At 42.0% G+C, this 22,098-nt stretch overlaps 1 protein-coding gene across 1 annotated transcript in view; it reads left to right on the top strand.

Annotated features, from left to right (window-relative positions):
• LOC143986721 (IgGFc-binding protein-like) overlaps window positions 1-22,098 on the top strand; it is a 284,689-nt gene that overhangs the window by 203,494 nt on the left and 59,097 nt on the right. The window contains exons 41-49 of the mRNA XM_077485126.1: window positions 4,503-4,774; window positions 4,867-4,908; window positions 7,912-8,052; window positions 15,864-16,120; window positions 16,502-16,586; window positions 16,680-16,721; window positions 21,073-21,141; window positions 21,310-21,551; window positions 21,637-21,920. Coding sequence (XP_077341252.1) covers window positions 4,503-4,774; window positions 4,867-4,908; window positions 7,912-8,052; window positions 15,864-16,120; window positions 16,502-16,586; window positions 16,680-16,721; window positions 21,073-21,141; window positions 21,310-21,551; window positions 21,637-21,920 — 1,434 coding nt within the window. The remainder of the gene's footprint in view (window positions 1-4,502; window positions 4,775-4,866; window positions 4,909-7,911; window positions 8,053-15,863; window positions 16,121-16,501; window positions 16,587-16,679; window positions 16,722-21,072; window positions 21,142-21,309; window positions 21,552-21,636; window positions 21,921-22,098) is intronic.

Genomic DNA, 22,098 nt, shown 5'->3' with positions numbered 1-22,098 from the left:
TGACATCAGCCAAGAGTGGGCTTTAGCTGAACATGGGTCACAGAAATGCAGAACTAAGTGCTTTTTGTGGATAATAGCACTCTTCAATTTGGACAGCCTCTGGTTCCTTGTCCCCCATTTTCCAGACTTATCACACTTTAAGTACTCAGAGGGGTGAGTAACTCTCTCCCTTTTATCTTGTACACATTCTCCCCGTTGAAGGGTATAACGTTTCATCATACTGGTCTACTCATGTTTTTTTTGAAGCATTGCATGCACCTGCCCCTGTTGAGTGGTATTATATACGAAACGTGTTGGGCTGTTAGGATGCATTCTCATGCCTACTGATATGTAAAAAAAGTATGTGGTGCTACCTAAATTAATATACTCATAAATAATGCTCAAAATAAAATAAATATACAATAATACACATCAATAATATGTGCAAACAGTTATAAATAAATATACCTCATAAGTTGATCTGTGCAAAATAAGCTGACAACAGTGCGCAAAACAGCAATAGATGTGCAAATACTGAATGATAAATAATGTGCAAAAAGCATATAAAGTGCAAATAATTCTTCAAATATATCCGTGTATCACAATAATAAAGTGATCTAATAAGGAAATAAAGTTCTTTTTGCAAAGTCCCAAAAGTGATAAATAGTACTTCCAAAAGTTGAGATTGATTCATGCAGTGAAAACTCTGTGTAAAAAGGCTTCAAGCTATAACACTCCACAGATGATCCACACTCCAAAAGTGCTCACACGTGCACCCCTCGTTTCCCCCAGCCTCTCACCTCTAGGAATGGCCACTAAAGGCCATATAACGCTGTATATGAAATGGCTGTAAAGAGCTCCTCCTTCACTCCTTGCCAATTCAGCCTGTCATAATGTACCGTAAATCATCAATAATACAAGCTCATGTGAGTGTGCAATATACAGGGATAGGGGCAATTGTAGACACTCACTCAGGTTGAACTGGATGGACTGGTGTCTTAATTCAACCTTACTAACTATGTAACTATGTAACTATAACGGTAGAAGAAGAGGGGGGCTCCAATGTGTAGTATTATAAAAAACAAATTTTAATGAAACATATCCACACTTACATAAAAGCAGAGTAACAACCGCTGGTAAACAAGCGATACTTCCGGTCTCGGCCTCAACCTGAAGTGATGACAATAACACCTCGCACCTACTCCCTGACACGTTGCGTCACGTTCACGTGACTTTTTCAAAGGGTCCATTGGATGTGGATATATTTCATTAAAATTTGTTTTTTTTTAAATAATACTACACATTGGAGCCCCCCTCTTTTTCTTCCCTTATAAGCATGTATTATTGATGATTTACGGTACATTATGACAGGCTGAATTGGCGAGGAGTGAAGGAGGAGCTCTTTACAGCCATTTCATATACAGCGCCATATGGCCTTTAGTGGCTATTCTAAGCCTTTGTACACACGGTCGGAGATTCCGACGGAATGTGTCCGATCGGACCGTTTTGTGTGTGTGTGTGTGTGTGTGTGTGTGTGTGTAGACCACTGTGTGTGGTCTACATCGGACTGTTTCCGTCTGAGTATCCGTCGGACCAAGTTTTCCAACTTGTTGGTAACATTTTCTGAAAAAATGCTCCGATCGGACATACTCCGATCATGTGTAGAGAATTCCGATCGGACAAAGTGCCACGCATGCTCAGATCAAATTCCTACACCAAAGCTATTGGCTACTAGAACGTAGTCCCGTCGTAACAAAATAACGTCATCACGTTGGATTTTCCGACAACTTTGTCCGACCGTGTGTATGCAATAGTTTCTGACAAAATCCAACGGATTTGGTTGTCGGAATCTCCGACCATGTGTACAAGGGCTTAGAGGTGAGAGGTTGGGGGAAATGAGGGGTGCATGTGTGAGCACTTTTGGAGTGTGGATCATCGGTGGAGTGTTACAGCTTGAAGTTTTTTTACACAGAGTTTTCACTGCATGAATCAGTCTCAATCTTTGGAAGTACTATTTATCACTTTTGGGACTTTGCAAAAAGAACTTTATTTCCTTATTAGATCACTTTATTATTGTGATACACGGATATATTTGAAGAATTATTTGAACTTTATATGCTTTTTGCACATTATTTATCATTCAGTATTTGTACATCTATTGCGGTTTTGCACACTGTTGTCAGCTTGTTTTGCACAGATAAAGTTATGAGGTATATTTATTTATAATTGTTTGCACATATTATTGATGTGAATTATTGTATATTTATTTTATTTTGAGAATTATTTATGAGTATATTCATTTAGGTAGCGCCACATACTATTTTTACATTTATTTCAATTGTGCAAAGATCACTTTTTATATGTTGGCAGCTTCCCTTATATAATTGTTTTTGGTTATTAGTGACGATTTAGGTAGGTTAGTCGGGGTCATGGAAAAAAGTACCCTTTTTTCCATGCCTACAGATGGGAACCCATTTAGACTCATCATCTATAACCAAATGATCATACTGTCTCTCTTACCATTAATGACAATGCATAGTGCCATTTAGATGATGTGTACATATATGAATTTGCAATAATTCATTTTACCTATATTAAATCTCGTGTCAATTTTATATGCCATCCATTTGATATGTATATGTAATGTATTCATGAGGTCTACACCATGTATGTGTGTGTGTATACATAGTAATCCCTTTTTACTATGTGCATTATTTGTCAGACTCAATACTCAATATGCCAATCAAATATATTTTCAAATTACTTCACCCCCACAAATCAATAGCCTCATTCAAAGACCCACCTCCCTTTTTCTCATACTCAAGCAGTTAGCAGTAGAACCTCCTTGGTTCCTTCCACTTCAGGAGGATCTCCTTTCACAGGGCCCAGTCCTCTATCCCCAGGTACACAGTTGGAACTTAGCGGCCTGGCTACTGAGAAAGAAATATTAACCAAGGATTTTTCAGAAAGGCTGATAGCCACTTTCCTCAATAGCAGAAAGAAGGAGACACTCTGGATCTACAAAAAGCTCTGGGTTTGCTTTAATGAGTGGTGCATAGGAAACTCCTTCAAGGTGCAGAGCCCCATAGCAGTTTTGGAGTTTTGCAGTGCTGGGCAGATAAAGGGTTAGCCATTAGTACCCATAAGAGCCACGTACCAACCCCTGGGTGGTCAGATTTTCAGAGCTTTAGCAAGACAGAAACCCTTTCAAGGTTCCCCCACCCACAAGTGGGACCTATCTCTGGTCTTGCAGGCCCTAATGGAGCCACCATTGTACCTTTAGAAAATTGTTCACTAAAGGATCTTACTTTCCAAACAGTATTTTTGATTGCAGTGACAACTGCCAGGAGGGTCAGCGAAATAGAGGCTTTATCAGTCAGACTCCCTTTTTGGGTTTTCGTTTTTGGATCGGGTAGTATTTAAAACCAATCCAACATGTTTACCTAAAGTGGCCTCGAAGTATCATAGAAGTCAGGAGATTGTCTTACCCCTCAGGAGAAAGGGAGTTTAATTTTCATACCTTAGATGTAAGGTGATGTATCCTGCAAAACTTAGAGCTGACAAAAACAGTAAGGAAGTCAGACTCTTTATTTATTTTGTTTTCTGGGGTAAGAAAATGGTATAAAGCATTTTGATGCACCATTGCCAGATGACTCAAGGTAACCATTGGCTAGGCCTATAAGTTGTCAGGAAAAGAGGTTCCTTTAAGTATAAAAGCACACTCTTCTAGGGCTATGGCGGCTTCTCAGATGGAAAGGGCTGGAGGGACGCCAGAGCAAATTTGCAAAGCAGCAATGTGGTCCAGTTTCACCACCTTTGTAAAACATTACAGGGTGGACCTGGTATCGGCGAATTACCAAGCCTTTGGGTGAAAGGTTTTGCAAGCCGTAGTCCCTCCTTAGGTGGTAAGTGCTTGTCTATCCTCTAATTGTGGCTGTCCTCTCATTGTGGCTGTCCTGAAAGAAAACTGAAAAAGACGTTACCAGTAAGCGTAACTTCAATTTTTTTTCCTAAAAATGAAGGGTTCCTCAAAAAGTTTCTGCGCTTTTTTTTTTAACTCTAGTAAATATCAAGTGGAAACTTTTTAAAGATCCCTTATACTTTTTTTTTCTAGAAGTGATCATATAACCACAGGTTTCAGCTGCCCAAAGCTGTAGTAAACCACCATGATTTTTATTTTATTTTTTAAAACCTGCAAGGTAATGTTAGAATTGCTAGTATGCATCACATACAACTGGCAGGAACACAAGGTATTCCATACAAAGGAAGAAATACAAAGATAACTAGATACTTTTTAACACAAGTGCATGGTACAAAAAAACAAATATCAACCATATGAAATGTTGAGATAACATACACTTTAACAAGGTTAAATGGTGACTAATAGCAACCAACCTAGTTTCCTCTTTTATAAAGCATTTTATAATATGGAAACAAAATATGAGAACCAAATTCTGCTAATATCATCTTTGTAGGAATATAATAAGAGAAACATTAAATCTTTCAATGATTTGCCTCAATAGATGTGAAGAAGACATTGTTGATCCTTTGCCATGTGATCCCACTGAAGAGGTTAATTATGAAGACAAATGTAAACTGATATTATCAACCAATGGACCTTTCAAGGACTGTCACCCCCACATTCTTCCTCAGATATACTTTGAGAATTGTGTATATGACTTGTGTGTGACTGGAGGAAACCAAGATCAGTTCTGCAATGCTTTAGAGGCCTATGCTGCCACCTGTGAAATTGTCGGTATCATTGTTGGTGACTGGAGAGAGAACACCATTTGCAGTAAGTGAAAATGAAATGTTATGTAAATTATTTCAAATAGAAATATTCAAAGTGCAACTTGAGACTTATTTATTGATTTTCAAAATTAACAGAAATTACAACAACCACTACAGCCATCGTTCCAACCGTGCCAGGTAAATTACTTGCACATTTCCTTTAATATATATATGAATAAACCTATTGTTGTTTAGTTTAGGAAATATACTGAAAATCATCACCCTCTCACTCATCATTTAGTATTATGCCTGCTATCTGCTGGAGAGTAAAGAGAGAATATATATGTGTATCTTTTGTAGGAACAGGACCATATATTTGTTTTTAGTCTTACAAATATATCAGTCTTTTCAAGATGGGCATGGGGTTTATGGAGAACTGGAACCTAACTGATCAGCACGACCTATCATTTTATAAATAGATACAATTTTGATATTTTATATCTTACAATATACAGTATGTTAAAATGCATTTTGTTTCAAAGGTCTTTCAACTTCAAAACAATAAACCAAAATTAACCATAACTGCCTCTATTTCCTCTTAGTTTATAATACACAAACAAGTATTGCATAAGGTAAAAAAGCTATTTTCTGTGGTTTTGATTCCTATTGAAGTACATTTGAAGCTGCCAGGTTCAGTCCATTACACTAAACACCACTGTGTATCTACATAGTTAATTATATTAATAAAGAGTGATGTAAATGCTATAGAATTCTGTTGCTCACTCCACAAAAAATCATAGTGTGGAGAAGAAAATCATGTACCTGTCGGGTACAAATATACAAATTGGTAGCATGAAGGAGGGTGGCATTGTGGCTGGAGTGCCCATACCACAGGTATTCTGTCCTCAGTGCATGTTTTATTCTCTAGGACACTGTTGACTTTGTAGCCGACAGCGTCATTGCAAAAGATGTCATATCGCCATCCTGAATCACCCACTGTGGATTTTCCACGGTCTTCAATTAAAAGTAAACAAATGGGCCATTGCCATATTTGGACACTGATGTAACCAGCATACACATGCATTTGTTTACTTTCAGCCTGTACCCAAATAATCCCCAACTGATAGCAGAGTGGGGCAGCCATTAGCTTTGTAGAAACTAGGGATCCCAGTGTGGGAAGCTATTATATTCTTGATAACTTACCCAGCACAAAAGGCATCCAGTCTGAGCACCGGTGTCTTTTTTTTTTGTACACCAACACAGAGTTGGTCTTGATCCATGTCAGTTTGCTTATTGCAGCTAGAATGACATATTCTAAAAGTGGAGTAAAAAAAAAGAGCCAAACCTAATATAAATTTTGTGCACAAGTCAGAAAGCTTTGACCACAAAGATACAGTTGTGCTCATATGTTTACATACCCTGGCAGACTTTTTGATTTCTTGGCCATTTTTCAGAGAATATGAATGATAACACAAAAACGTTTCTTTCACTCATGGTTAGTGTTTGGCTGAAGCCATTTATTATCAAACAACAGTGTTTGCTCTTTTTAAATCATAATCCCAACAGAAGCTATCCAAATGACCCTGATCAAAAGTTTTTATAAACCTTGTGATTTTGGCCTTATAACATGCACACAAGTTGACACAAAGGTGTTTGAATGGCTATTAAAGGTAACCATCCTCATCTGTGATTTGTTTGCTTGTAATTAGTGTGTGTGTGTGTATATAAAAGGCCAAGGAGTTTCTGGACTCCTAACAGACCCTTGCATCTTTCATCCAGTGCTGCACTGACGTTTCTGGATTCTGAGTCATGGGGAAAGCAAAAGAATTGTCAAAGGATCTGTGGGAAAAGGTTTTTGAACTGTATAAAACAGGAAAGGTTTATAAAAGGATATTAAAGGAATTGGGAATGCCAATTAGCAGTGTTCAAACTCTAATCAAGAAGTGAAAAATGAGGGGTTCTTTTGAAACCAAACCACGGTCAGGTAGACCAACAAAAATTTCAGCCACAACTGCCAGGAAAATTGTTTGGGATGCAAAGAAACACCCACAAATAACTTTAGGTGAAATACAGGACTCTCTGAAAACATGTGGTATGGCTGTTTCAAGATGCACAATAAGGAGGCACTTGAAGAAAGATGGGTTGCATGGTCAAGTCATCAGAAGAAAGCCTTTACTACACAAATGCCACAAAGTATCCCGCTTACAATACGCCAAACAGCACAGAGACAGGCCTCAAACCTTCTGGCACTAAGTCATTTGGATTAATGAGGCCAAAATTTTGGTTTTTGGCTTCAACCATAAACAAGGTATTCCATTTCTACTGTGATACATGGAGGTTGATCACTGATCTTTTTGGGGATGTGTGAGCTACAAAGGCCCAGGAAATTTGGTCAAAATTGATGATAAGATGAATGCAGTATGTTATCAAAAAATACTGGAGGAACATTTGCATTCATCAGCCAGGAAGCTGTGCATGGAACGTACTTGGGCATTACAACATGACAATGATCTAAAACACAAGGCCGGGTCGACCTGTCATTGGCTACAGCAGAATAATATTGAAGTTTATGGAGTGGCCATCTCAGTCTCCTGACCTCAATATCATTGAGCCACTCTGGGGAGATCTCAAACGTGCAGTTCATGCAAGACAGCCCAAGAATTTACAGGCACTGGAGACTTTTTGCCAGGAGGAATGGGCAGCTTTACCATCTGAGAAGATAAAGAGCCTCATCCACCAATACCACAAAAGGCTTCAAACTGTTATTGATGTTAAAGGGGCAAATACACGGTATTAGGAACTGGGGTATGTAAACTTTTGATCAGGGTCATTTGGGTAGTTGTGATGATTTAAAAAGAGTAAACACAGTTGATTGATAATAAATGGCTTCAGCTAAACACTAACCATGAGTGAAAGAAACATTTTTGTGTTATCATTCATATTCTCTGAAAAATGGCCAAGAAATCATAAATTCTACCAGAGTATGTAAACTTATGAGCACAACTGTATTTTTGTGCTGATATTACAAACAGAACCCATTCACATCCCATTACTGGATTTAAATAAATCTTCACTGTTAAAACCAATGACAACTCAAACACATAACGCGCAATAGCACTTGGTCATGAGTTGTCCATTTTTCTTAATAAAACGTTTATAAACTAATATAAATACTTTTTTATGTGGTTTTACCTGTTGCAGAAAATTATTGCTTTGATTGTTCTTTTGACGTGGATTTATGTAACTGGAAGCAATCAATGTCTGATCACATGGACTGGACCCAATGGACAGGACCAACACCATCTGGATTTACTGGGCCCTCTTATGACCATACAACAGGAGGTAAATAGCTCTGCAGAGATTACACTAACTTAACCACTTGCTTACTGGGCACTTAAACCCCCCTCAGTCCCAGACCAATTTTCAGCTTTCAGCGCTGATGCACTTTGAGTGACAATTACGCGGGCATACAACACTGTACCCAAATGAAATTTTTATCATTTTTTTCCCACAAATAGAGCTTTCTTTTGGTGGTATTTAGTTACAGCTCGGAGTTTTATTTTTTGCTAAACAAACAAAAAAAGATGCAAAAAAAAAAAAAAAAAATCATGTTTTAATAGTTTGTTATAAAATTTTGCAAACGGGTCATTTTTCTCCTTCATTGAAGTGCGCTGATTAGGCGGCACTGATGGGCTGCATTGGTGGGCACTGATGGGCTGCATTGGTGGGCACTGATGGGCTGCATTGGTGGGCACTGATAGGCTGCACCGGTGGGCACTGATAGGCATAGTTAAGGCGGCACTAATAGGCACAGATAAGGCGGCACCGATGGGCACAGATAAGGCGGCACTGATGGGCAAAGATGGGCACAGATAAGATGGCACGGATGGGTGGCACGGATAAGTGGCACGGATGGGTGGCACGGATGGGCACTGATAGGTACCACAGATAGATGGGACTGATGGGCACTGATAGGTGGCACTGATAGGTGGCTCTGATAGGTGGCACTGCTGGGCACTGATGGGCGGCACTGCTGGGCACTGATGGGCGGCACTGCTGGGCACTGATGGGCGGCACATGGGTGCAGCACCTTTGAGCAGATTGGGTGGCACTGTGGGTGGCACTGTGGGTGGCACTGTTGGGTGGCACTGTGGGTGGCACTGTGGGTGGCACTGTGGGTGGCACTGTGGGCACTATGGGCACTGACGGGGGGCACTGACGGGGGGCACTGACGGGGGGCACTTACTTTTGCTTTTATTTAATTTCAGGATGGCACTGCGGGAGGCAGGTGGGCACAGGCAGGTGGCAGGTGGTCCCTTGTATTGATGGCCGTGATCGGGACTGATGTCCCGATCACGGCCGCCGGTGATCGGCTTTTTTTTTCTCTCCTCGCGCTGTCAGCGCGAGGAGGAATAATAGCCGATTACCGGCTCCGTTCTATCACATGATCAGCTGTCATTGGCTGACAGCTGATCACGTGATAAGGGGTCGGGATCGACCCCTTACACGGATCGGTGATCAGGCGAGTCTCACGGACTTGCCGATCACAGAGCGCGCCGCGCGCGCCCCTCAGGGGGCGCGCAGGCCGCTCGTAACCGGGACTACGTCAATAGACGTAGTCCCGAAAATGTAGGTCCGCGCTAATGCCGTCATTTGGCAATAGCGCGGATCTGAAGTGGTTAAAATGATTACCTAAAATAAAATATAACTGCACTACCAGAAATTCAAAACACAATACAAGTAGCCAACATTGACAATAATACAATTGCATAAAACATAAAAACCCAAAAATGTAGCGCTTAAAATAAAAAACACCTCGTGAAGAGAAGTGTTATTATAAATTGCTGTCTATCGCAATTTGATGTCTGAATGACTCACCACCAAGGTATGTGGGTCCACACCTTCGGGTAAGCGTATCCATTACCTTTCCTGTTTATAACGTGGTAGTTGTATGAAGGGTGACATCCAGCTGCTGTCTTCACCTCTGGGGTATTTTGACGTGTGGCATTGTAACAGATCCTGCCTACTCTCTACCGTGAAGTGATCATCTAGGATTATAGAGACTATTGTCTTTTCTTATGTAGGGTATTGGTATAGTCCCAGGCCACTCGGTACATCCATTATTTGAACTTTTTTGGTTTTTTCATGTCACGAGTCACAAAGACTTTTTCACACTTGTGTAGTTATACTAAGTGCACTTGCCTTTATTTAGTGTAGCTTGGCTACGCTATCTATTACATTTATATTTTTTGTGTGTTATAATAACACTTCTCTTCACGAGCTGTTTTTTATTTTAAGCGCTACATTTTTTGGTTTTTAACTTAAAATGATTGCTTTATAAGTATTAAAGTATAAAAAGTTATTATAAAATCATATTTTATATGCTGTCTACTTATGATGATTGTCGCTAGAGACATTAAGCACTTCAGCCCCGGAAGGATTTGCCCCCTTAATGACCAGGCCATTTTTTGCAATAGGGCACTGCATTGCTTTAACTGACAATTGTGTTGTCATGCAACGTTGTACCCAAACAAAATTGACTTCCTTCTTTCTCAATAGAGCTTTCTTTTGGTGATATTTGATCACCTCTGCGTTTTTTATTTTTTTGCGCTATAAACAACAAAGAGTGACCATTTTGAAGAAAAAAAAAATATTTTATACTTTTTGCTCTAATAAATATCTGAAAAATGTATTTCTTCCTCAGTTTTAGTCCAATATATATTCTTTTACATATTTTTGGTTAAAAAAATTGCAAAAAATAATATATTGATTGGTTTGCATGAAGGTTATAGCATCTACAAAATATGGAATAGATTTATAGCATTTTTATTATAATTTTTTTTAGCGGGACAGCAACACTGCAGTGGTCAGATTGGACACTTTTGACACATTTTTGGGACCATTGCCATTTATACAGTGATCAGTGATATAAAAATGCACTGATTACTGTGTGAATGTCACTGGTAGGGAAGGGGTTACGACTAGGGGGCGTGTGTGTTTCTAACTGTTGGGGGATGGGACTGACTAGAGGAGAAGGCTTATCGCTGTTCCTACTTAGTAGGAACAGACAATCTGTCTCTCCTCTCCTGTCAGAACAGGGATGTGTTTGTTTGCACACACACATCCCTGTTCTGGCTCTCATGCCCGCAATCGCCAGTGGCCGGCAGACATAGAGCCCGCCGGCCACAAGCAATGGGTCCCCCACCATGCATCAGCTCAAGCCTCTGTGCCCCTACTATAGCTGCTTAAAGGGCTGATGTACAGCTATGGCGATTTGCGGGAAAGAGCTAACCTGCCACAGTATAATGATGGTCGGCTATTGGTTAACTAGCTGCAAAATGTTTTGTAAAACAACAAAAAAATTATGACTATTGATGATGGAGCAAATTGAAATTACGCAGATTTGGCCAGGATCAACCAGGCTCGTCTTCATAGTTTGGTGGCTTTTACGCCTTTCTTAGTTTGCATACATGGTTAGTTATACAGTATGTGCCTTACTTATAATAATAATAATACTTATGACTAGGTTGGTTTATTGAGTTGTGGCTTTCACCTGGTTCAGGCACAAATTGTTGGCATAGAGTATTTTTTCTTTGAATAAAAGCTTATCTCAACCCAGGGGCAGACTGACAACTCATGGGGCCCTCGGGCAATAGGGGATCATGGGGCCCCATTGTCCCCACCCATCCACACACAAGCCACAAACTCACAAAGCCCCACGTATATATTGCACTGCTACATTACATGCATTGGTCACAGAATTTCTCTACTGTATGTTCAAAATAAATGTTAAAAGAGTTGAGGAAAAAAAGAACAATAAACTCACATTAACCATATACATTTACTGCAGAGCTGTGTCTCCTGTGAGCAGAATCACGTACAGGTACTTGATTCTGCACTTGCGGGTCTGTGCACTGTTTGTGCGCTGCCACTGTGATTGGACACACCGAGAGCTAATCAGCAGGTCCGACAATCATTTCCAACAGAGGCAGAATGGTGGTCTGCCGATGTAAACAAGTCTCCAGAGAGCCTCCCCCACTTACATCAGGGTCCCCAGAGAGCATCCCCTTACATCAGGGTCCCCAGAGAACCTCCTCTTACATCAGGGTCCCACAAGACCCCCCTTACATCAAGGTCCACAGAGAGCCTTCGGTTACATCAGGGTCCCCAGAGAGCCTCCGGTTACATCAGGGTCCCCAGAGAGCCTCCCGTTACATCAGGGTCCCCAGAGAGCCTCCCTTTACATCAGGGTCCTCAGAGAACCTACTCTTACATCAGAGTCCCCAGAGAGCCCCATCCTTACATCAGGGTCCCCAGAGAGCCCCCGACCCCTCTTAAATCAGGGTCCCCAGAGAGGCCTCCTTACATTAGGGTCCCCAGAGAGCCACCGACCCCCCCTTACATCAGGGCCCCCAGAGAGCCCCCCTTACATCAGGGTCCCCAGAGAGCCTCCCCTTACATCAGGGTCTCCAGAGAGCCCCCTCTTACATCAGGGTCCCCAGAGAGCACCCCATACCTCAGGGTCCCCAGAGAACCCCATACCTCAGGGTCCCCAGAGAACCCCCCATACAACAGGGTCCCCAGATGGCCCCCCTTTCATCAGTTTTCCCAGAGGCCCCTCTTTCATCAGTTTTCCCAGAGAGCCCCCTTACATCAGGGTCCCCAGCGAGTCCCCCTTACATCAGGGTCCCCAGAGAGCATCCCCTTATATTAGGGTCCCCAGAGAGCCCCCCCTTACATCAGGGTCTCGAGAGAGCCCCCCCTTACATCAGGGTCTCGAGAGATCCCCCCTTACATCAGGGTCTCCAGAGAGCCCCCCCTTACAACAGGGTCCTTAGAAAACCCCCCTTACATCAGGGTCCCCAGAGAGCCCCCCCCTTACATCAGGGTCCCCAGAGAGCCCCCCATGCATCAGGGTCCCCAGAGAGCCCCCCCATATATCAGCCATATATCAGGGTCCCAGAGAGCCCCCCATACAGCAGGGTCCCCAGAGAGCCCACCCTACATCAGAGTCCCCAGGGAGCCTCCCCCCATACATCAGGGTCCCCAGGGAGCCTCCCCCATACATCAGGGTCCCCAGAGAGCCTCCTCCATACGTCAGGGTCCCCAGAGAGCCTCCCCCCATACATCAAGGTCCCAAGAGATCCCCCATATATTAGGGTCCCCAGAGAGCCTCCCCTATACATCAGGGTCCCCAGAGAGCCTCCCCCTATACATCAGGGTCCCCAGAGAGCCTCCCCTATACATCTGGGTCCCCAGAGAGCCTCCCCTATACATCTGGGTCCCCAGAGAGCCTCCCCCTATACATCAGGGCCCCCAGAGAGCCCCCTCATACATCAAGGTCCCCAGAGAGCCCCCTTCCCCCATACATCAGGGTCCCCAGAGAGCCTCTTCCTTACATCAGGGTCTCCAGAGAGCCCCCCCACATACATCAGAGTTCCCAGACTTAACCCCCCCCCCCAGAGGTTCCCCTGTACCTGCCTGTCTGTGCACCTCCAACCCCCAGAACATGGGGGAGGTGGGAGGTGGCGATCGGCAGCTCTATGGTGCCTGCGGACCGAAGGATCTCACTGGGGCTTGTAGTTCTCTTTCTGATTCTGTACAGTGGAAAGGGGAGGGGGCTCTCACCCAGGCAGCAGTCGGCAACAGTGTACAAGCAGAGCAACTCAATTGTACACTGAAGAGTGAAATTTGTAGCTGTCTGGGTCAGAGCCCCCTCCCCTCTCCACTGTATACACACTAAAGGAGAAATACTAGCCCCAGGGAGATGCCACGAGCGCAATAGAGCTGCCAATCACCGCCTCCCATCTCCCCCCACGGCATCCCATTTCCAAACTGAAAGCCAGAGGTGCAGGGGGAGATTCTGTGTCTGTGAAAGTTCCGCCGCAGCACTGCCAGTAGCATACCCCTAGATCTGTCAAGCATCTCTTCGGAGCTTCCCAAGGGGCCCCTACTGGCCGAGGCCCTCGGTCGGCATCTGAGGTCAGTCCGCCCCTGTCTCAACCTAAATATCTTGGTTAGAGGATAGTGCAAAGTATACAGTACATGCTAATTTTGAAAAGCTTCTAAATTGACTAGATCAAGAAAGGCAGGTAGCACATGCCTTTAAAAGTTTTCTTCGGCACCCTGGGAACTTCAAAAATTCTCTCTGCGGTGTTTAGGAATTGGCATACTCAATACCATCTCAAAACCTCCCCATTGGCCCATACATTTATTATTCTTAGTGATAGACCAACAAAAAGTAGAAGGGTGCAGGAAGCAGAAGGAGATGTGTTGGTCACTGACACGCCAGGGTAAAATTTCGATTTCATTATGAGATCACCATAGGATTTCAGGCTCCCTGTGCTATATTCAATTACTAAGGTACTGTATGTGCAGGAATCATCAGACTATACCTAGTCATCTTAAATAGAAAAACAGATTGCTGTATTTCAGGGAAGAGATATTAACTAATCATGAACTTTCTCAGTATAACATTATTCAACTATTTCCTAATTATTTTAAGCAATTCACACACGCTCCATTTAAAAAGTAAACGTTAGGCCGCGTACACACGCGCGGACTGTTCGCCCAACCTTGTCCGCTGAACAGTGTTTGGGCGGACAGTCCGCTCGTGTGTGGGGCTTCAGCGGACAGTTTCAGCGGACAGTTGGCCGAACAAGGTCTTACGGAAATTCCGAAAAACTGTCCGCTGAAACAAGGTTTCAGCGGACTGTTCGCTCGTGTGTAGGCTTGTTCGGCCAACTAAGTCTCGCGCATGCTCAGAAAGGATTTCCACGTCGGAAGGTTGCATTGCAGTGTATAGGACGTCGTATTTTTCGTCCCGTCGTACGTGCCGTTCACGTCATCGCGCACGGTTTCAGCAAACTGTTCGTCCGTCGTGTGTGGCCATGTCCGTCCATGCTAAGTTTGAGCGGACTGTTCGCTCAAACTGTTGGACGGACAAAGTTGGGCCAACAGTCCGCGCGTGTGTACGCGGCCTTACTGTTTTTAAAGAAAAAGGTTGTACTAAGAAGATGTGGAGTTTCTGCTTTGCATACCTTTTCTGGGTCAGATTGATAATGTTGAAGCCAGAGACAGCCAGGCAAATACTATTCATGTAAGAAGGTCAGTAGTGACACCACCTAGGTATCCTGATAGTGTTTTTAACCACTTGCCATCTTCCCCATAGTAGTTTTACTGCTAAAGGGCAGCTCTCCTGTGCAGGATCACCTTTATATACGTGATTCTTCACTTCGGCCTGCAGGGGGTGCGCACGCTCCGCATGGATTCCACTTCTGCTGTGAGTAATCATAGTAGAAATCGATCTGAGAGTGCTGGGCACTTAATATTCTCCAGTACCTACTGATCTTTGGTAAACCCCACAGAACGGGGATCTGACTATGTAAATAAGGCAGACCACAGTTTTGGTATGGGGAAGGGATAGATTCTGTGTTCCTGCAAAGCAAGGACTGGAATCCATCTCTTCCCTTAGTGAAAGCAGCACATACAGTACACAAAAACACTGGCTAGGCACACCGTTAACCCTTTAATCACCCTAGAAGTTTAACCCCTTCCCTGCCAGTGTCATTAGTACAGTGACAAGGCATAGTTTTAGCAGCGATCACTGTATTAGTGTCACTGGTCCACCACAATACCCCTGCCCAGCTATAAGTCGCTGATCGCTGCCATTACTAGTATAAAAAATAAATAGAAATTCCACAAAGATATCCCATAGATTGTAGATGCTATAATGTCCTCATAAACCAATAAATATGTGCTTATTGGGATGTTTTTTACTCAAAAACATGTAGCAGACATTGACCTAATATGTATGAAGAAATGTGTTTTTTTTTTTTATTAGATATGTTTTATAGCAGAAAGTTAAAGAAAAAATCATTTTGGAAATTGTTGGTCTTTTTTTGTTTATAGCGCAAAAGATAAAAAATACAATGTGATCAAATACCACCAAAAGAATGTTGTGGGGGAAAATAGACATACATTTTACCTGGGTACAGTGTCGAACTTTGTCAGTTAATGTAACGCAGTGCAGTAGACAATGTACAATGTAATGTGAATCCCGGGGAGGAGCTAACAATATGTCATGTCTTGCTGGTGTTAGATTATCTTATATTCTTATATTCTTTACATGTGTTTTTTCTATGCGTTTTTAGGTGGACATTACCTCTATATCGACGGACGGTATTCAAAAGAAGGGGATTTTGCAAGACTAGAGAGTCCTTCTAATAGTTTTACTGGACCTCACTGCTTACGTTTCTGGTATCACATGTACGGAGTGGCACAATATATGGGTTTGAAGGTGGCACTACTAACATCGGATGGGTTGGTCTATGCTTCCAACCTAGAAGGAAATCATGGAGATATGTGGCATTTGGAAGAGATTTTTCTACCTGACAGTAACATCAGCCAGGTATTTAAACTGCCAAGATTAGTATGTGTAATTGTGATTTTGTATCTTACACACTTACATTAAAGCATAAACAATCCTTTAAAAAATCAGCTAAAGGTTGGCAAAGGTCCACTGTTATGCCATAGCAAATTTCCACAGTTGTCTGTTTACCTTTCTTACTGAGCATCCTGGAAGCTCCTGGTCACATGGTGCCCTGGTCATTCTGTTATTACAGCTTGCCCATTTTTTAGGTTCCTAGGCTGCTCCATAGGCTGTTTGGTAGGGAAGCTAAACAAATGTCTAACACTTGAAGGCTCCAGCTATGACATACTAGTAAAGATTCTCTTATTTGATTTAAGTTGTGCATTGACATCACTGGCAGTCATTTGATTTTTTTCACAGATTTTTATTGAAGGAGTCAGAGGTGAGGATTACCGTAGTGATGTTGCTGTGGATGATATCTCTCTTATGCCAGGATATTGTAAAGGTAAGCAAAAGTGTTGTGCTAACAGTTCATGTGTGGTGCAAGATGATTTGTATGGTAATCTGAAATAAATGTATATTCTTTTTCTTTTATCAGTACCCACACCATCACCACCAACAACAACAACAACCACGACCCGTAAGAAAACATCTACCACTCTTATAATTACTCTAAATAGTAAAAAGACATTAACAGTCTATCAATGTAAAAAAAAAAAAAACTTATTTGGGAAAGTTATGTTTTAGTGCCTCACTGTACTGTCCAGAATAAGACATCCACAAGCCAGTCTCTACATGTTAGGCTGTTAACCTTGTAATGGAGTTTTTTCAATGAGTTTTTATTAAAGTTTAAAAACAGTACAGATAAGTCATGCAATTAACTTATTTATAAGAGAAACACGCAGGTAACTCTGATTCAACACACATTTATTGCTAGTCAAGATTGAACTGAAGGAACCCTTAGCAACCTCTGGAGGAACCCTGAAAATTTGTGATAATATTCTGCCATCAGTGCCAGGGGACTTCCCTTTTGGCATGGATTTAATGGCAGAAAAGATTTCCTGGTTTGAGATAGGATGGTTCAAGGAAATTAGTTGCTTGGGGTTTAATGATGGAAGGCCGAGGCCTGATAAAAATTCTGAAATGTTATCAGAAGCAGGTTGAGGTGTCTCTGAATTGTCTTTTAAGTTATACAGGCTGGAGTAATATGTTTGAAAAGCATCTGAAATTTCCATAGGGTGCAAAACTATCCTCCCTGTAGTTGGATGTAATAATGAGGAAATTTTAGCTTTTGATTGCTTAGCCTTGAGGTAGTTGGCCAACAAACGTCCGGCTTTTTAACCTTGGGCATAAAAATTAGCTTGAAATCTTTTTGTAGATTTTTCATGTTGTACTAATAGAAGCTACCTAAGATCTAGCCTGCATTGATGTAACTCATTTAAGGTTTGATGAGATAGATTCTGTTTGTGTTTAGCTTCCAGTTTTTTTTTAGTTGGCTGAGTAAGTCAAACAGGCCTTGCAGCCTACACCTCTTCTCTGTCGCAGACAACTGGAACATCAATCCTCTGTAAAATGCCTTGTATGAGCACCAGAGAGTAAATATGTCCATGTGTTCCTTAACATTAAGTTGAAAAAATTCTGCAATCTGTTCTGTTAGTCTCATTTTGGTAGAGGGTTTCTAAAAAAAAAAAGGGAGGTATCGTTGTGCCAGAGGTATGCATGTTGTACCAGAGGTACGTACGTTCTCAAATAGGATTGATGTGGGATGGAAAAAAAATGTGTAATCCTTTTTTGATGCATGTAGACACCTCCATGAGTCATATAGGTTATTGTCTCTCAGAAATGAAGAAAGAGTGTGCCTATAGGCTGATTTCCTAGAAGTGGAGTCCAGATGGGGTTTGCTGATGCAAAGCTGCATAGTGGGCTTCCACTGAACAAGAGAAGCCCACTATGCAGCTTTGAGACTTTTCTAAGTAAGGATTTCAAAAATGGAAGTTGTCCTGTGTTGGATGTGTAAAGATTTACTATAGTGTAGGTGGTGTTATTTAGGTTGCAGACCCGAATCACATATCTTCCACGTGGGTCCGAAATAGCAGTACGCAGCTGGAAGGATACTGAGTTTTTAATGGTTTTTAATACACCTCACTTTTTTATGGCTGTGTTGGCAGTGAATATATGAAGATAAAGATTGCGACAGCACTTTGAAACTTTTTTAGCATGTAACACAGTACACACAGTACATCTCCTTGTAGTTTTTTAGTGTTATTCCACAAGAGTTTTCATTTTATGGGGCTATTGAGGCCATGTGCATTCAGAGATATGATTTTCAGCTCGTGTGTACTATTTTAATTATGAGGTTGGAGCTTCTAGTGCTGGTTCTTCCAAAAAAATTTGAATGAGAACTTACAGTTGAGGAGGTCTTGTGGATCATGGTGAGCTGGTTCTGATCCATATGTTGAAGCTGTGAGTATTTCCTTAATAAGTGTATTGTGGCAGGTAGTAGTGTAACAAACAAAAGAGAAAGAAAAGTGAAAAACCAATAACATTGCCACAACATCATTTAGGGGGTAATTCCCCAAGAGCAACAAACATATACCCGCTAGGGATGAATTTTATTGGTAAAACACAAAGTTGCCATAAAAACCACTGCCAAAATGTGGCTCAGCACAATTTTTTGGAGTTATACTCAGCTTCTCACCCAGGAGCTTGTTCCCACCCTGATGATAGCCTTCCAGGTGGGGATACCGGTGGTAGAGAGTTAATATCTTTAGGGAGTAATCCCTATCTTTTAACCAGCTGGAGACAAATCGCGATGGTGCGATGGAAACTAAGAGCTTGGCAGGAAAGCCCCACCGATAAGAGATGTTGTGGTTGGGCAGCAATTTTCAGGAAGCAAGTGTCAGGGAGATGCAATGGTTTTGGGAGCCTGTGAGCTCTATCTACTATCACTTCTCTTTCTGGTATGTCAGGTAGCAGGGTGAAAATCATTTGTTGTACATATCTCCGCAGATCTGAGGCTGGTACAGTCTCAGATACACCACAGAACTTTATGTTATATAGTAAAGAACGATCCTTGAGAACCACTAGTTTTAATTTTATTGCCTGCAGTTCCTCATCAGCCTCATTGTGGGAGTCAACAAGCTCATTATGAGCAGTTGCAAACTCCCCCGTCTTTCATTCCACATGACTCATTCTGTTCCATAGTGCTGAAACACTTTTACTTGAGTCATGAAGGAAAGCATGTCCCTATTTAGGGCACCTTTAAGAGAGACTAGCATGTCTTTAATTATGGTTGCATCGAGAGAGAGATCTGCAGTTTGAAAATCTTCTAACTGCTCTGTAAACTCTCTAGTGGAGTCACTAGAAAAATCATCAGTAAGCTCACCATCCTGGATGTCACCTGGGGAGTAACGCTTCTTGGACTTCTGAGGGCTGCAGAAGGGGGAATCCCCTTGGTGAAGCACCAGTCTGCCTGGGATAACCGGAGCTACTTTGCTGGGGAGGAGGGCGCCTCTCAGCACGCTAGTCGCTGAGCTGTGGAGCAGGTGATCCGCCTGCGCCATCTTGAGGGGAGGAGGTGCCCACTGGAGTGGAAAACTCTGTTAGTCTGCGGGGTTCCTCTTTGTTCTTTAGCTTCCTTATGTGGTGTGCGGGCTTCTCCCTTGGTTCCCCAATCAGTGGGCAGTGGAATGGGCACTTGTGGCTTGCTGTGGAGCCGCAGGAACTTTAGGTAGCTCTCAGAGCCTCTCTCCATCTTCTCGGCTGCAGGCCACGTCCCCCTGCAATGAAGATTTCACTTAGTCAATGAGGTGCTAATTTTCATAATCTAGTCTTGCATGCAAGTACTATTTTTTTTTTGTTTTTGTTTTTTTGCTTGCAAGTGAGTGGGTATAATTTGCAAATAGATTTTTTGCTGCTTTCACTAAGCTAAGGGGTAATTAATTTGCAGAGTGAAAATTCACTTGCAAAGTAAATAGCCTACTTGCCTTTTGTAAAGCAACTGACCTGCACAGTACCAGTATTCAACTTAAGCCGGCCATAGAGGGATTGAATCTCAACTGGTTCAGCAGGTACTGGCAGGCTGATGATACTGAATGTCAGAAACCATGAATCAGACTGAGACAAAAGTACAATTAAATCACACTTGTTTATTGAATAAAATACAAAGGTAAATAGAGAAAGCATAGTCAAAGCATAGCCAGAGTTCAGTAACCGGATCGAGTAGTCAGCCAGGCCAGAGTTCAATAACCAGATATGGTAATCAGCCAGGCCAGAAGTCAGGGTCAGGAATCCAAATGGAGCAACAGCAAGCAGGATAAGGAGCCAGAAGGGATATCAGCAAGCCAGTCTTTAAACAGAACTGCAGGAGATGGTTTCTTGTGATGTGACCAAGGTGAAGGCAGAGATGAAGTGAGCTGGACAGCTTTAAGTAGGCAGGTCAGATGAGCATGATCAGGAACAGCTGGTAACTGTGGAGAGAGATGAGAGCTGGCAATTAGCCAACAGTTGAGCAGCCAGCCCAGAGACCGAAGGGCTAAGCCAGCCCTGACACTGAAGTGGATCCATCAATCTACTTTAGTACAACAAGCCTGTAGGATTTTTTGCATTTGATCACTTCCGACAGCTATTGCTGCTAGCAGCGATCATTGTGCTCATAAGGTTGCCTATGTTGAGGGAATCAAGCAATTTTCTTTCTTTTCACCCCTGGTGGAAGGAAAGAAATGTTATCATATATGGCCTGCCATAGTATTTTAGGTAAAGTTTAGTTGGAAAAAAAATACTTGCAGCAGCAATTCCTACTAAATTAGATCCTTGGAGTTTTCAAGTGAATGTACATTACTATATTTTAAGCAATAATCTTGTAATGAAACCAAAATAGTACAGCTATTTAGATAAATACATGTAGGTAAATACATTTACCTAAACAACAATGCAGTTGTAGTTAATTCTGCAATAGCTTTAGTTCTACATTTTCTCTTCTTTTATTGTAGGAATATCCTCAACTACTTCTACAACAACTACCACAAGCAGACCTGTTACTCCAGGCTCACCACCACCAGGTAGGCTAATTCACTGGAGGTCATTTTATCACACCCAGTGTGCTTTACAATCTGTTATATCTTGTATTATGTTCTCCAATGGCTTTATCTTCATTGGAAGAGACTGTAATATATTTTTAATAATGTTAGCAGTTTCAAACTTACGATGATCACCCACCCTCCCCCTAGGATCATGTGAGATAAGTGGAGATCCACATTACTACACCTTTGACAATGAGGTGCACCATTTTATGGGCACTTGCACCTATACATTATCTAAACTCTGTGAAGTTGATGGACACCTGGCAGAATTCAACGTTGAAGCAGTCAATGAGCACAGAGGAAGCAGCACTAGAGTGTCTTATATCAATTATGTCAACATTGATATGAATGGATACAGGATTACACTGGAGAAGAACAGAAATATCAAAGTGAGTACAGACTAGAAAAACCTAATTTATTTCCCTTTTTTATCTTCCTATCTTAAATGTTTTCTATTATATATTGTGAATCCAGGTGAACAACATTGCAGTAGCCTTACCAGTAGCCCTACATCCAAACATGAACATCTTCCTTAGTGGACATGATGTACTGGTGACAACAGCATTTGGTGTAAGTGTGAGGTTTGATGGAAATCATAGAGTGGTGGTGAATATTCCAAGGGAATATGCCAACAAAGTATGTGGAATCTGTGGAAATTTCAATGGAAACCAAACTGATGACTTCTTAAACCCAGATGGTAAATTGGAGCCAGACTCTAACAGTCTTGGTAACAGCTGGCAGGTGGACAATGACACAAGGTAATCACAAGTCAATTATACTAAATTCATGATGGCTAATCCATGCTAATCCATTGCTTTAAGGCAAACGGTCTTAGATCATACCAGAAATTACCAAGCACAGATGCCTATTAAATACATTTTTCAATGATGACAATATCCAATCCAATATAAACAGAGTAAGGATAATTTACAGTTC

Source organism: Lithobates pipiens, unplaced genomic scaffold (genome assembly GCF_037356315.1).
Source record: "Lithobates pipiens isolate NorthernLeopardFrog02 unplaced genomic scaffold, aLitPip1_a1.2 Scaffold_18, whole genome shotgun sequence".
NCBI lineage: Eukaryota > Metazoa > Chordata > Amphibia > Anura > Ranidae > Lithobates > Lithobates pipiens.
This window is presented reverse-complemented; position numbering and strand designations above follow the sequence as displayed.